At 39.5% G+C, this 16669-nt stretch overlaps 2 protein-coding genes across 5 annotated transcripts in view; one reads left to right on the top strand and one right to left on the bottom strand.

Moving 5' to 3' along the window:
* LOC132828044 (monocarboxylate transporter 4-like) overlaps positions 1-16669 on the top strand; it is a 107327-nt gene that overhangs the window by 70336 nt on the left and 20322 nt on the right. The window contains exon 1 of one of the 4 annotated variants that reach the window (XM_060844967.1): positions 8265-8306. The exons of 2 other annotated variants lie outside the window; for them this stretch is intronic. The gene's annotated coding sequence lies outside the window, so the exon portion shown is untranslated. Of the gene's footprint in view, positions 1-8264; positions 8307-9896; positions 9925-16669 lie in introns of those variants that run through there. One more of the 4 variants, XM_060844968.1, reaches the window with a different exon arrangement.
* Positions 3990-6478, bottom strand: LOC132828041 (calreticulin-like). Its single transcript, XM_060844953.1, has one exon. The coding sequence runs from the start codon at positions 6334-6336 to the stop codon at positions 5095-5097; it is 1242 nt and encodes a 413-aa protein (XP_060700936.1). The 5' UTR covers positions 6337-6478; the 3' UTR covers positions 3990-5094.

Raw genomic sequence — 16669 nt, forward strand, 5'->3', positions numbered from 1 at the left:
GTCATACAAATAAGTGCAACCAAATGCCTCAAGCTTTAATATTTAAATCATGTATTGCAGTGCATAAGTTCTCCTTCCTCTGGCTCAATTTTATTGATGGACTTCGTATTGTATATACTCCTTATTAATTCACTGCACGTTAACATTTGATGAAATCTAGGTTGAAGTTCTGATATCCTGATAGGGTGTTTCCAGGAAGCACAGGGAACATTGGCAGGGAAATTGTCAGTCAGTTCACCTTGGATTTCTGCCCAATTGAATGAGAAAAAAGTGTCTGTGAGCCCACGTTTAATTGTTCAAAGCTGTTCAGAGAGCGAGATTAGAAAAGGAGATCATGCCATTCAGTTCCACATTTTCTCGTTGGAAATGGTATAGGAATAGTAAAACTATACATGTAAAACATAACTCAACAATTGATCGTTGGTTACTTTTCATAGCACTGAGTGAGTGGCTTGAGATAATGTCATAAACTATAAGAGTAAAAATCGAAGTGCTTTAGAAGCACTATCTGAAGTTTGAAATGTGCTACAGCTATCAAACAGCATAGCTATATACTACAATAGTTACAGAATTCTAACATTCAAAGTATGTCTCTAGACTATAAAGTGTGATGCTTGAAAGTTGTTTAGGTGCCTACCACATTTCGCATGATAATTATACCACCTGATTTGACCAGCTGAGACTTTATTACTTATTTCAACACATGTCACAAGGAAATGCAAATCTCATATTCTACATGACACGAGCTCAGGATGAAGATGGCATGGAAACTAACAATCCATGACATATGTTATGTCTGACCCACAACATCAATTATTTTGGAAGTAGAGGTACTTGGTAGTGACATTGATCTGTTGGAATGTTGCCATGAGCACGAAGGGCCGATTTCCTTAAAATAATTAGAAGAATATTACCTTTTGTTTACTGAGATTAAATTCCAAATTCAGAGGAAAACAGAATTCTGGAAAGAATGTTATTGTCTCATTGTTGTAAATGAAATTATTTTAATATAGTTCAGACTACAGGCTCTGATATGGCTTTATTGGTTATAAATCAAATTTTAAAAATATAAATTCAAAATCCCCAAGCAAATTTGGCATATAGTTTAAGCAGCTGATGTTTTTAATTCTGCTAAATTGGTGTAGCCATCAGAATTGTTTTTGTGATCAATTACTTTTTTCAAACATGCCACAGTAGTAACATTTCCTGTATGGCTACTGATATCATTCAAGATCATCTTGAATCATGTTATGTTCTCTACATATTATATCAGAGTAGTAATTGGACTTGTAGCATTCATATTATTTGAAATCATCGGTGCAAGGACACCGAGAATTGCCAGCATTTAGATATTTTTATGCATGTTTGTGTTTTCTTTTGAGAAATGTCTTGTCTTGTAATGTTGTAGCTGTGCTGGCTCTTATTGAGGTCTCGACATGTGCAGTATTGACTTGTATTAGGTGAGATATGGAGTTAAACCCATAGATGACTTAAGTTGCTTCAAAAAAAAAGTTTCCAGTACAATAACTGTATACTAGTGTCACCAGTTGCTTAGAGACTTGTGCACAAGCAGACTTCTTAATGGAGTCAGTGAAATTTGACAGTTGCAATAGTATCACAGAGGTTGCAATATATAAATTGACATCATCCATTCCTTTGTTACTAACTGTTGGGCTGCTCAACAGGATTTTAAATTTTGATTACTTTCAAACTAGTCCAACACAGAGTTCGTAAACAAAATGAAGCTCAAAAGCACTATAAAAGGACTGTCTAAGTTGATGCGTTATTAAATTTAAATGTTCATGTTGAATTTCAGAACAATGCTAAGTGCCAGTAACTAATGCCAAAGAAAGATGCATTAGGCAAAGATGCTTTGTGAGTTTTGTGACACAACAAGCTCTGTATTGATTTCAATTTGAACCCTATAATTTCTTTTCCAAAATGCATTTGCGGAGTTTAACAGTGCAGCTCACTTATTGATCAGTTCTGAATTCTAAACTGGATAATGAGAATAGATGTACAAAACTTAGTGTTAGTATAAGTGATTCAGCAGCCTGTGTTGATAGGTACTGGACATGCAATGATAGAAAGAGGTTTATAAAATCATGAGTGGCATGGATAGGGTAAATAGACAAGGTCTTTTCTCTGGAGTAAGAGAATCCAAAACTAAACAGCATAGGTTAAAGTGAGAGGGGAAAGGTTTAAAAGGGACCTAAGGGACAACTTGTTCATGCAAAGGGTGGTGCATGTATGGAATGAGCTGTCAGAGGAAGTTGTGCGAGCTGGTATAATTGCAACATTTAAAAAAGCACCTGGATGAGTATATAAGACCTTAAGACATAGGAGTGGAAGTAAGACCATTCGGCCCGAGTCCTCTTCCTTATAAATAGGAAATGTTTGGAGAGATATGGGCCAAATGCTGGCAAATTGGACTAGATTAGGTTAGGATATCTGGTCGGCATGGACAAGTTGGACCGAAGAGTCTGTTTCTGTGCTGTACATCTCTATGACTATGAGTCTGTGAAAGTTAGTTAAATAATGGTGACCGTGAAGGAATCATCTATTGTTGTAAAAGTCTATGCGGTTCACCAATGTTTTAGGGAAGAAAATTTTTACCATCTTTCTTTGGTCAGGCCTCAATTTTTGGCAACAATTAAAATATCTGAAAGGTTATGTTCGTTTAAGAAGGAATGATAGTGAGGAAGAGCAGAAGGATCAGGGTGTATGCACATCTTAATTTACGTAGGTTCCCATATTCATTATCCTAGTGATTTTAAAATTCTCAGCTTTGGTGATCTCCGTTGCCTTGTGTCAACCTCAATAATCTGCAACTTTCCTACTCTCTGAAATCTATGCCTATTCCCATTTTCGTTACACCACCAGTGGCAGAGGACAATCTTGGAAGTTTGTGACAAGGAAAGAAAAAGTAGAGTAGATATAAAGAGAATTAAGTTCCATGTGACTAAAATAAAAGCCTCCCGCTTTGTGGATCTGGGGAAGAAGGTAGAAGTGAACTGATTATGATTGCAGACAAAGAATAGAAGATTTCTATGGGCAATGAGATCAGTGACTATTTAAGAAACAGTGGCTTGCTTTTTGCTGGTGGGACCATGGCTGGGGTTCATTCAGCCAGGTAGCGGGGCTTTTTGTCAATCAAGAGCCATGCCTCTCTTAACAGCAGATATAATGTCAATTTTAAGGTGTGAAATTGAAAGCAGAGTGCAGCAAGTTTAGAGTGGGTGAACTTTAATAAAACGTTTTTATAAAATAAAAAAGTATTTTTCCATTCCAAGGCGATGTATAACCATTTAAGATGTGGGATATCTAAATTTCCATCCAAACAAACTCTCTGGTACCGAAAAGTCAACTTTTTAAAGCAGCGTCACACTCCTACTACTTCTAATTATGAATGGAGATTTTAAAATATACCTTTACTTTTCTCTCTCTTTCCTTAAAATATACTTTTACTTTTGTTTCTTTCTTTCGTTCTGCTTATTTCACTTCCGGGAGCACATTTGACATTCAAGTATACAACTTCCTGATTCAGTGTTTCAACTGCTTAGCAATAGCCCATTAATCTCCTGAAGGAGGCACACACACTTGTTTATATTATTCACACTGATGCCCGATTCCCTTAATAGGGCATCGTGCCTTTTGGATGATTGGCTCATGGGAACTTGCTATGTGGAAGTTCAGAAAATGCTTGTGGGCAAACTTGAATCTCACCAATGGCTGGCGGCATTTATTTACTGTTATCAGCATAATATTCTCCTAAGTATGTGAGTTATATATTAAAAAGGTACAATGGATAGTTCTAGACAAATTTGAGCACATAAAGTAATTAGGGCAGGACTCACTTGACCATGGATAGCAGTGATCATCAAGGTCAAAACTAAACAGAGTCACTTGTTTAGTCGATCATTTAAACACTCTAATTTAGTTAAATGCAATTTGTGTTCAGAGAAACATTTTTTTTTGTCATTTCACTTCCATTGGTATTTATTGTAGAAATGTGATCAAACGTATTTCTGTATTGCACGCAGAACAAGTTTTCCAAACAGTCATAGATTAAATCACCAATTTACAACATTTAAATAACGGATTAAAATGACAACTTTAGACTCTGTCTGTACAGAAATTTTAAGTCTCCTTTTGAATGTTGTTGGAAATAAAAGAAACCTTTTCCCTTCCTTTCCTTGAAACTCCTATAAAGAATGCAAAATACAAAGGCAAAAGTTGACCCTGGATTTGGAAAGAGCTGATAAACATCCATTATATATAACCAGTGCAGTCTTGCTCGACCCAATTGTTCTGAATGGAAAAAGGCAGCTATACAATTACAGTTGAAGCCTGTTAAATGGGGAACTCCCAAATGGAAGTGAAATTGGTCAATTTAAATCAGATCATCCCTAATGTTAATTCCCATCACCAGATTTTAATTACACTTGGGAAGAGTGGTTATCAAAAACCAACCAAAAAAAACAAACTTATAAAAGTAGTAGACCCTGGAAATTAACTGGCATCAACTGTAGAATCTCAAACATGCTCAAGTACACTGTTCAGTGTATCATGTTTACCTAGACAAATAGACAAAACAAGCTAATCTAACAGCATTGGAACCCAAATTTGGAAATTGGCAGCAAGCAAATAGATGAGGGCTTCTACCAAATTTTAACCTGAGGGGTTGACCCACTTAAACGTTTAAAAATGTTAACACCTCAGTTTAAAAAAAAAAGCATAAAAATGCTCAGATGATTCCCAGGATCACCATCAAGTGTTCAGTCAGGGTGGCATGCTCAAGATGCAAAACACAGCAATCCAAGTTCCACTCAGGTTTGAACTCTCCCTACTCACCATTAATGAAGCTGACCTCCAGCTATCAAAGTTTTGATAAGAAAGGTTTAGAAATTTCAGAAGTCCCCTCCTCAGTGGGTATCCTCATTTTCACCTTCTGCCCCACCCCTAAAAACCTGACTCATTTTTCTAAATTTGTTCGTAAACAAAAACATTCCAATAAGGGGTCCCAATTGCTTTGTGTAATTCTTTTCTGCACATTGCCCTGCTGCCATTCATTCTCAGCATTTATTACAATCTTTATAACTCATCCTTTTGAATGGTTTCAGTTTCATCTTCTTCCTCTTCCTCGTCTTCCTCTTTTTCTTCCTTCTCTTCATCCTCATCCTCTTCCTCATCACCTTCAGCATCATCCTCCTTATCCTTTTCTTCCTCCTCCCTCTTCTTCCTCTCCTCTTCATCCTGCTGTTCCTTCATTTTCTTTTCTGGCTCCTTAGTTGCTCCCCAGGTTTCTGTTCCAAACTTTTCAGCAAACTTTTCATCATCTGTGATCAGGAAGTTATCAAATATTGTTCCAGATTTAACCTGCCAGAGGTCCAGACCAATCACACCAATATCTTTGTAAAGGTAAAGGTTGTTATCTGGAGTGTACTCAGGATTATCAATTTCAGGATGAATCCATTTGCCCTTGTAATCTGGATTATCAATTTGACGTGGTTTCCATTCACCCTTATATTCACTGTTCTGAATCATAGGTGGCTCCCATTCACCATCCATCTCATCGTCCCAGTCTTCAGGTTTCTTGGCATCAGGGTCAGGAATATGCTCAGGTTTATCCCAGTCATCAGGTTTCTTATCCTCTGGATCATCAATCTTTGCACGCTCATCCCAGTCTTCTGGTTTCTTTGCTTCTGGATCTTTAATTTTCTTGGGTGGAAGGAAGTCCCAGTCTTCTTCCAAGCTACCAGATTCAGCCTTCTGGTTGTCAATTTTCACCTCATAAGTATTGTCTGGCCGGACAATGAGGGTGTAGAGATGTGAAAATTCGTCATCTTTGCAACGAATATCCTTAGAAATCAAGTGATTCTTCCCTTTGTAATTGAAAATCACATGGACTTTCTTTGTTCCTGGACCACAAATATCAGGACCAAACATAATATTGTAGTTGGAGTCTCCATGCATATCAGTTTGATCTAGGGTTGAGGGAAAGATCTTCACATATCCACCACCACAGTCAATGGTCTGCTCGTGCTTCACCGTGAACTGAACAACAAGAGTCTTCCCCTCGTTACTAAAGGGTTCAAACTTTGCAGACATAGCATAGAATCTGGCATCCTCACTTGTCTGGAGTCCTTTGTCTTTCTCAGGGTCACCATAAAATTTGCCAGAAGTCAGCTTGAACTTTCCATAGTCAGATTTGTGCTTTGATTCAACCCATCGCTGTGTCCAGGCATCTCCATCAGTAAATTCCTCCTTAAAATAAACGGTGGGGTCTGCAGCTGCCAAGGCAACCAGCAGGCAGAGCAGCAACCTGGTCCTCATCTTCTAGGAGGGGATGTACTCGACTATATGGCCTCCCTAAATTACTTATCAGGGGAAAGGGTGGACGGGCGCGGGCTCGTATTTGGGGTTTGGTGAAAAGGGGATGAATTTAACACGTGAACCGAGAAGCCTCTCACAGAGCTGAAGCCACCAGGCAGAGAAACATTTTTAAAAAAAAAGGAATATATATATATTTTTGCATGAATGACTACAATCATTTAAGTCACTGTTGAGAATATGAAGTTATATTCACCTGTGAACTAGCCTTAGTCACTGTTGCAGTCACTCAAATAAGGAACAGATTTGATTGCAACTGTCTGAAACTGCAATCTTAAAGCGGTGACCACTTAACCTTCCAATTGTTCCTGGAGCTCATTCTGCTGTTATTCTCTGACAATGTAGATGCACTTTAAATATCAGGAAAGACATTGCCAAGCCTCAGCAGTTTGAATGTCATGGAAAGGTTAAACATTTTGAACATGTTAGTTGCAGTTCCATCTGCATCACTGTTGCCTGTAACTCAATCATCCTTTAGAACCTCTGGAGAAATGCCCCATTTTCAACCTTTAAAGACAGTGACCTTTTAAAGGGATAACGAACACCACATAAGTTAACTGTAAATACTTGTCTTGTTTGTTGCTTAGTAAATAAAAAAACATTTTATTGACAGGAAAGTTTTGAAATCAAAAGTCAAATATAACATTTATAGAATAAAAAAATTAAAAAGTATTGCTAGGCATATACAACAAAACTGCAGAAATAAAGTGGGTCACTTTGCATGTGAAAGAGGTTAACTTTCTTGAAGTATCTCTCATTGGAACTAGTTTGCTAGCAAGGCTAACATGTGATGTGTTAACCTGGTGTTCTGTTTCAAAAGCTGATCAACCTGTTTTGCAAATCAATTTCCATTCAGAATATCTACTTTAAGTACTTTAGAGTGAAGTTGGCATCTTTCAAACTAAAACGTCCCTTAATATATCCATACTATGTTGTCACATGCCAGATTAGTTTCTCATTCAATTACAAATTAATTTTGACAGCCATCTCAAATCCTATTACATGTCTATATTAAGTAGCGATGTTTTAAACTAGCAGTGGAAATACCAAGCAAACAACTGGTTCTGCACCCGCACTGAGAAAGATTACTATCTTTCAACACACCCTTGATTGGTATTTTTATCTTGTCAGGCATAAAATTTCAAGATTTGTCACTGAGATTAAGTTTCTTTTGTTTGCCAACACTTTTGGTCCAGTTATCTTGAAGGTCATTCCCTAACATGAGTAATGTTTCAGTCGTTACTTTAAAACGTTATTGAATACCAGTTGTAGACAATGACTGGCCTTCCAATAGAATGATAGTCAGAGGTAGAAGTTGGGTGTCAGGCCCATGCAGAAGTCCTGATGAAGCTGACTGTGGGAATTGCCCAAGAAGTTGAAACTTTTGATGGACAATTATCTAGCATCTGGAACGCTGTGCACAAAGTCCCCGTCACCTGGATAACTATAAAGTTGACTCCCAAATTCAGCACTCCACTCAGACTACCATCCCAGCCCCATCTACGATCCTCCACTCAATGCTGACCTGTTGGTCCCAATGCCCTTGATCCCTCTCCAAGTTCTAATTCTTCCCTGATTCCTGCTCTCCCCAACCAAAACAATATTTGGACTGGATCAGCCTGGACAGATCTGACTCTTCAAACCCCCTTCACCCTCACCCATTTGCCTGCAATACTATCTCCCCTCAACCACTAATACCCACCACCCCACCCCATCCATCCTTCCACAATTAGTTTCTGACCGAAGCTGTCAGAGTGACATAAGGATTTTTTAAGTTAAAGAAAATGGCATGAAAGTGAACATGGTTTCAGCACCAATCTTCACTCTTACCTTCCTAAGTTGCTGAACATATCCACACTGCTTCTTCTGGGAAGCCTTGGCCGTGACATTTTGCCTGATAAACTACACCAAAGGTGAGTAGGCAACATTTTTATTTTGATCCAAATTGAAAATTAGAATTCTTACCCAAATTTAAAGTTTCGAGCCAATGTCAATGTACTATGCAGTTATTACATCCTAACTTTGCAACTGAAACCCTTGAGTTGGTAAATCTATGCCCCAAGTGTACCTGTGTACACTATGGATCTCAGTAAGTTTTAATGTTTCAAATGTAGCCTCATCAATGGATTTTGTTGACTGAATGAGGACAGCGATCAGATTATCTGCACATGCTGAAACCACTGCAGCAGAGGAAGGCTCTTACAAGCCTTAATTAGTATTGTGCCATAATATTGCTGTCAATCTACTCCAAATCAGTGCAGTTTTCTGTTAATAACTTTGTGAACTTTCAATGGCCTAAAGACCATGTCGCTAATTTTAATTAATTCCTAATCCTGGGACTTAAATATAACTTTCTCTTTGAGAGGGTGACATGGTGGCTCACTGCTTAGTACTACTGCCTCACAGCGTAAAGGATTTGGGTTTGATTCCATCCTGAGATGACTGGCTGTGTGGAGTTCGCATGTTCTTATTGTGTCTGACTGGAATTCCTCCCACAGTCCAAAGATGTGCAGGTTAGGTCGATTGGGCATGCTGAATTGCCGTTGTTGTTCAAGGATGTGCAGGCTAGATGGATTAGCCCTGGAAGATACAGGGATTGGGCAGGAGTGGTGGGATAGTCTTTGAATGGTCAGTGTGATTTTGATGGGCCAAATGGACCGCTTCAACATTCTCGGGTTTCTAAGAATTAACTGTCCAATAAATTCTTATTGTGATATCCAGAATAAACATAGCAATTTAAAGTATACAGTATCAAAGGGATACGGTATTGGAGGAATAATGAGGTTGGCACTTACGCTGGCAGACTTGGAGGAGGTCATTGACCTTTTTGTTGCATTGCTGTCTATTCCCCCGGATGACTGAGCTTGCAATGATCTGGTTGCTAACTTTGGACCAGGATAGCATGGTCTGGTGTCATGCCTTCACAGCTGATCATGGGGGAAGAGGACATCTCATGTCTGCACAACCCCATTCATCTTCCAATTTCCCCTTGTCTGCTATATCCAGGACAAATTTCAGGAGCCATGCAAAACATCAGTGGACTGACCAGGTGCACAGTGAGCTTTTTAAAATGGTGCAATACAAGGGGAGCTGGTCCTTAGCAGATATTCAGTGAGTGACATGTTTCAGGAACCATACATGGTAAGGTGGAGGTAGAATAATCTGAGATGGATGCAAGAGGGCCAGGGTTTTGTAGTTAATGAGAAGTGTTTGGTAGTGTACAGTGAGAAATGTCACTGGGCCTCACGGTAAGAATCCCTTCAAAAACCTGAAGCAGCTCTCAATTTGTCAAAAGAAACATAAGATTCAGCCCTAGGCTCTGTAGATTACACATTAATGAAGGCATCTTGGCTGCCTCTTGAATAATGCTCACTGATGCACATGATGACCTTTCTCTGCGGTTAAATTCAATCTGAATATCAACCGAGTGCAAGCACCTGCTGTTCATTTTAACCGGTGGGACCAGTTAAGCCCTTGATGGTGAAGAGACTCCCTGCTGAGAGAGAGAGAATGCACAACAGTGTTTTAAAGGTGTTTTTTTTACAAGATGCTGTTCTTCAGGCTATTCAACAAATTTCTAGATAACCATTTGAACGGGCGAGATAATTGCTTTGCTTGGAACCAAAAGTCTGTTTCCAGGTGCAGGTTTCGTTTTGTTTTAGGCGAGTATTTATTGTGAGACCTGTTGATCATATTCTTTGTTCTAGATTCACAGCGACAGAACATGGATTTTTATTTGGGTGCATTTCGAATGTCCTCAATTTTGTGTATCCTGCTGCTACTGAGGTCTTACATTGCTCCAGGCACCATGCAACATCGGCTTGAGTAGTGAGGGGTGCTCCACATGAATTTCTAATCGCTATCAGTATAACGGTCATGGAGACCATGCCTGTGATTTCCAGATTGGCAAGCCCACATGCGGAGAGCATACAATGGGGAAATAACCTTTTGTAATGTAACCAGTTGTTAAAACAAAGTCATGTTTTTATATTTTTTGCTTCAGTTACTATGTAAATAAGCTCGGTGCATTTCATTCAGCGGCATCCTGTACAATTGTGTTTTTATTCCTAAATACCATGACATTAAGATCAAAGACTCTTCAGTTATTAAATATAGCTCAAGGAAGTTAACACTAGTATTGAATTTGGTCGTGACATAGCCTCATATTGTTCACCTTCTGCAACATGCGTGTATGCACACACGTGTGGTTGTTGAAGAATTGGCTTATACTAAGATTTAATTTGATTAAGGTCTATGAACAAATTTACCCATAATTATATAGTGACCATATACTTCTGCCATTAAAAAAAATCTTCCTGGAAAGGAAAGATGGTTGTGGTGTCTGACAGCTTGGCAACGAGAGCCAAGCATCATTCACAGGTCACACTATACCTTCTTAGATTCTTCAAAAATTTCACACTAGAAATACCCAATGAAGTAGGAAATGTCTTTCTTTTTAAAGAACCATGTAATGGTTTGGGGATTGGGTTGGTGGCTGGTGCTCACACTGGAGTTAACTAGGCAGTAAAACACATGACATATGCAAGACCAGAGTTAAAAGCTGGATCGACTGAAGTTATGAATGCAAGGAGTGACAGAGCTGACTTTACCACAATATTGTTCAGCTCCTTTGAGCTCAAATTAATAAATTAGAATCTGACCCTGCAATAGTTATATCTTTGTGTTGAGATTTTTATTTTCTACCAGTGTTCAGTATTTTTTCTCCTAGTTGCTCCTTCCATTCTTCAAGGTGATCTTGGCCCTACTCTCCTCCTTAGAAAATTGGTTAGAATATTTGTGTTCATTGTTATAAGGAAGACCTTGGTATGATCGTATATTGAACACACACAATGTTTAAAATTTTATAAAGAGGTTAAAATTCATTGGAGACTCATGGCTGGTGCACAGAGTTCTGCTTTCTGTCAATAGAGAATAGGCAAGACTAGGTTGCTTTCAGAAATATCCTGAGTGGATCACTGTTTGTTGTAATGTAGCCCAAATCCATGTGTGTAAATTTTACGTAGTAAATGCAGTAATGGTTCCAAGTATGCATTAAAAATAATATGATTCTGTAATTCTATAATAGCTTCCAATCAGGTTGTAAGCCATGCCAGTTAATCACTTTTTAAAATTTACACACTTAGTATTGTGTAGGCAAACATTATTAACATTGTCTAGTCCAGCTGGGAACACTGTCCCGGAAGAGGTGTTGTAGTTCCCTCCTAATTGGTTATGTTTTAGGACCTGGGTGTATTCCTGAAAATGGTCTGTTCATTTAAACCACAAAAACCTAAAGGATATATTGTAGTATAATTCAGCTATTCTAGCCTGTTTGTAACAATAGTTTTGCTTATGCTGCTTATATTATTTCACTATGTCCATTCTGCCCATGTTAAGTATGTCAGAGTGATGCCAAATGTAAACTGGAGGAACAACACCTTTATTTCGCCTGGGTAGCTTACAGCCCAATGGCCTCAATATGGACTTCACCAGCTTCTAAATCCCAGCCTTATCGCATGTCTAGCCCTCCCTGGCCTGACCTCACCCTGTCCATCTTCCTACTTACCTATATGTTCCACTCTTCCCACTGACCATTCACAATAACCGTCTACCCTGCATCCACCTAGCGCCATCCTACCTACCCTTCTTCCAGCCCTACTCCCCTCCTGCTATTTACTTCACGGTTCCCCTCCCCCTTCCCATCCTGCTGAAGGGTTTCGGCCCAAAATGTTGACTTTCCTACTGCTCGGAGGCTGTCTGACATGTTGTGCTTTTACAGCTTCCCATTTAATAACTCTGGCTTCCAGCATCTGCAGTCCTTACTATCATAGAGTCATTGAGTCATAGAGCTGTACGGCATGGAAACAGACCATTTGATCCAACCCGTCCATGCCAACTAGATATCCCAACCCAATCTAGTCCCACCTGCCAGCACCCAACCCATATCCCTCCAGACCCTTCCTATTCATATACCCATCCAAATGCCTTTTAAATGTTGCAATTGTACCAGCCTCCACCATTTCCTCTGGCAGCTCATTCCATACATGTACCACCCTCTGCGTGAAAAAGTTGCCCCTTAGGTTTCTTTTATATCTTTCCCTTCTCACCCTAAACCTATGGCCTCTAGTTCTGGAACCCTCGACCCCAGGGAAAAAGACTTTGTTTATTTATCCTATCCATGCCCGTCATGATTTTGTAAACCTCTATAAAGTCACCCCTCAACTGACAGCCCCAGCCTGTTCAGTCTCTCCCTATAGCTCAAATCCTCCAACCCTGGTACTGTCTTGAATGCCAAGTATGCATTTGGCCCCAAAAGCTTGTAGTTTCAAATAGACCTGTTGGACTATAATCTGGCATTGTGTGACTTCTGACTTTAATTCTTTCATGTGGAAATTGTATTTATTATGATAAAAAAATTAGCAGTTTTGCAGTAGCTATGATCATCTGTGTAATCTTTATTGATTAATGATTTATTTACATTCATGAACATACTGATAATTTCCGAGTTGCCAGTCATTCAAGGCCAGTATAAAATTCCTACCAGTTGGCAAACCTCTCTCCATGTTGAGCACAGTGTTTCTGGCTGACCTGTTGTGCATGTGCAAAAACTGCCCCTCCCCTTCTTCAGGACCATTTCATTCAGCATAGCCCACCGTTCATCAAGTATTCAGACGGCTGCATCTGATAACAGCACTTCATTGTGAAGATGTACCCAGATGCAGCTACATAGTCTGTTGCAGCTTTTCCTTGAAGTGTAGACAGCTAGTACATAGCTGTGTGAATTCTATTAAAATTTGTGTGGAGTTCAAAGTTTGGGAGAAGATTTGTAGCTCGGGTGTTCGTTGTTATGGTTCTGTTCGCCGAGCTGGGAATTTGTGTTGCAGACGTTTCGTCCCCTGTCTAGGTGACATCCTCAGTGCTTGGGAGCCTCCTGTGAAGCGCATCTATGATGTTTCCTCCGGCATTTATAGTGATTTGTATCTGCTGCTTCTGGTTCAGTTCCAGCTGTCCGCTGCAGTGGCCGGTATATTGGGTCCAGGTCGACGTGCTTGTTGATCGAATCTGTGGATGAGTGCCATGCCTTTAAGAATTCCCTGGCTATTCTCTGTTTGGCTTGTCCGATAATAGTAGTATCGGACTGTGTGGAGTGGCTGTCAGAAATTTCCCTTGACAGAAAAGAGGCTCCAGTTTATAACAAGTTATCAGCAACTAAGAATAGGAGCCAGTTGCATCCCAATATAGGACTGACCTCTTACTATTGTTGATAAGAATGCTTCTCTAGCAACTTCAAAGCATGGTACAGTATATTTGACTTAAATCCCTCCTCAGAACATATTATAGTACCAGGGTAGTTAGTAGATTGCATAAATAGGTGCAGCATTTTTCCATCAGACAATGGTTTATTTTACACTGGCTGCATATGCTACTTCGCACATTCCTTCCTACCTTGCAAATTATATACCCAGGAATTTCTACATTCAGGGCAGCCAAGGGTAGGGATGAAGTACAGTCAGACTCGATGACATGCTGCCTTGAAAGGGCAATGATTAATTTTTGTTTGGTTTGAGATTGGTATGCGGTGGAAGCAATTCCATTCCTTAAAAGAGAACAGAAGACGCTCGGGGCTTAACCTAATTACATGCCTGATTATCAGTGTCTTACTTTTATAATTTTACAAGGGGTTGAGTTGCATCTGTGAGAAACTTACCATGACATGAATATGCATTCCATTAGGTGAAGGGGTAAATGTAGGGGAATGAGTTGCGCTTCGGCGGGACAGTGTGGACTTGTTGGGCCGAAGGGCCTGTTTCCACACTGTAAGTAATCTAATCTAATCTAATCTAATCTAAACTAATTTGTCAATTTCCTTCTTCTCAGCCTTTATGCAGTTAGCAAATGCATTGAGCGAGAGAATGAGAAAATAAAGGTTTCTTAACATTAACTACTAGGTCCATGTTGTTTTCTGTCATCAAAACTCTTCAAAACTTTTCTTATCTGAGATAGTTTTTTGAAATCTTAGTCAAATCCTAAAACATAGACTAAAGTTAGAGTGTTTTAAGTAATAACTCTATTCTAATCTTGTTTTTTGAATTGTGGTCACAGTCAGTCTTGACGATTACAGTTGTGACCCATGCTACAGTTTAAAAACATGAAAATGATCAAATATGAACTGAAAAGTGTCACTTTTTCATATTCATCATACTTATGCATTTTCTCCTTTTTTATATGTAAGTGATATGTGGCTCATTCTACTGAAACTAAACCTTTTGCGATTTGGAATTTTGTTGATTTTTGAACTGATCAGTGAAACAATCTTTTATCCATTTCCTGTTTGTAGGGAAAGTTTTTTTTTCATTCTGTGCCAAGATCAGCAAAGTGCCCAAACCTGGGTAAGACCTGAAGTTAATTTCTGCACAAAATGTCCTACGGAGCATGACTTTCTAAGGCCTACAGCTGACCCAGATTTGATTGTATTGATTGAAGGAGTAATACGAGAGACTTACTTGTTTTATACTCTTAACAAGTGGCCTGGAACTGTAAGATTTATACATCCTCTGTTTGGGATGCATAAAACCATAAGATGTAGGAGTAGAAGTGGGCCATTTCTCAGCTGACACTATTTTTTTGCTGGAAAACAAGTCAGATTTCTGAAAGGCTTGAGAGAATTGAAAAGTGATACAGATTTTTTTTCACTAGCTGGTGAATTGGCGATAAGGAGGCAAACACGTTATTAATACTAAAGCATAAGCATTAGAAGACATTGTTTCACACAGTGCTGGAATTGGAGTATTAAATACAGCCGACAAATGCTAATCAAAATCGATCACAGCTTAGAGAGAGGAACCAAGAGAAGGGGTTATTTGGACCAGGATATGCACACTTAGCTCAATGGGTATATAATAAGTTATATAATCTGTTCTTGCTCTTAAATTTACAATTATAACAGAAACTGCCTCTGTAAAAGTTGCAATTGCTCTCTTGGGGTATCTAGAATGTAGTTACAGTAATATTTATATAGAACATTTCCACTTAATTGCAACACAGTAATTCATAATGGAAAAAATTGATAGGAAGTGAGCGCAGATTTATGATTTATTACAGATATAGCATAGAGAGTGTGTGTCAGAAGGACAGTGAAGGATGGGATTTCCATTGTAACTGGTGAGGAATTGGCAGATCCTCAGAAATTGCATAGTAAAAGTTGTTAAATAAATTAGGTTAGATTACTTAGTGTGGAAACGGGCCCTTCGGCCCAACAAGTCCACACCGACCTGCCGAAGAGCAACCCACCCAGACCCCTACACCTAACATAACAGGCAATTTCGCATGGCCAATTCACCTAACCTGCACATTTTTGGATTGTGGGAGGAAACCAGAGCACCCGGAGGAAATCCACGCAGTATGGGTAGAATGTGCAAACTCCACACAGACAGTTGCCTGAGGCAGGAATTGAACCCGGGACTCTGGTGCTGTGAGGCAGCTATGCTAACCACTGTGCCGCCCATGTCTGTTCATGGTGACTTCCCTGAGGTGGGGGCCCTCTAAACCTCTGCAAATGTTTGTTCGTGAGGCTTGCAGCTCATGAAATGTATGACTCATTCAATTCAAAACACTTTGCATTGAATGTCATATTAGTGTTCTAGCCAGAATTATTTTATTCAGTCATAGAATGCAAGTGTCCCTGTCTGGGCCAATGTTTTATTGCTCATCCTTGGTTGCTCTTGAGACAGTGGCTTCCATGAACCAGTACAATGAATTTTAATTGGATTAGAATCCCTACAGTATGGAAACAGGCCATTCAGTCCATCAAATCCAGACCAACCTTCTGAAGAGCATCCCACCCAGACCCCTACCTTATCTCTGTGACCCTGTACCTAAAATGGCTAATCCATTAATCTTTGGACAGTGGGAGGAAACCAGGGCACCCAGAGGAGACCCATGCAAATATGGGGAGAATGTGCAGACTCCACACAGACAGTCACTGGAGGCTGGAATTGAACTGGAGTCCCAGGCGTTTTGAGGCAACAGTGAGCCACTGTGCTGCTTGCCATTTAGTGTAAATATCCTACAATGCCACTGGGGAGTGAGTTCCAGGATTTTGACACAGCGGCACTGAAGGAATGGTTAAGATATTTCCAAGTAAGAATGGTGAGTGGCTTGGAGGGAATTTACAGGTACTCGTGTTTCCATGTAGCTGCTGCCTTAGTCCTTGTAGAACAATATACTCTTGAACTTAGACAATGCTGTCTGAAGAGCCTTGGTAAATTCCTGTGGT

Source organism: Hemiscyllium ocellatum, chromosome 25 (genome assembly GCF_020745735.1).
Source record: "Hemiscyllium ocellatum isolate sHemOce1 chromosome 25, sHemOce1.pat.X.cur, whole genome shotgun sequence".
NCBI classification, from domain to species: Eukaryota; Metazoa; Chordata; class Chondrichthyes; order Orectolobiformes; family Hemiscylliidae; genus Hemiscyllium; species Hemiscyllium ocellatum.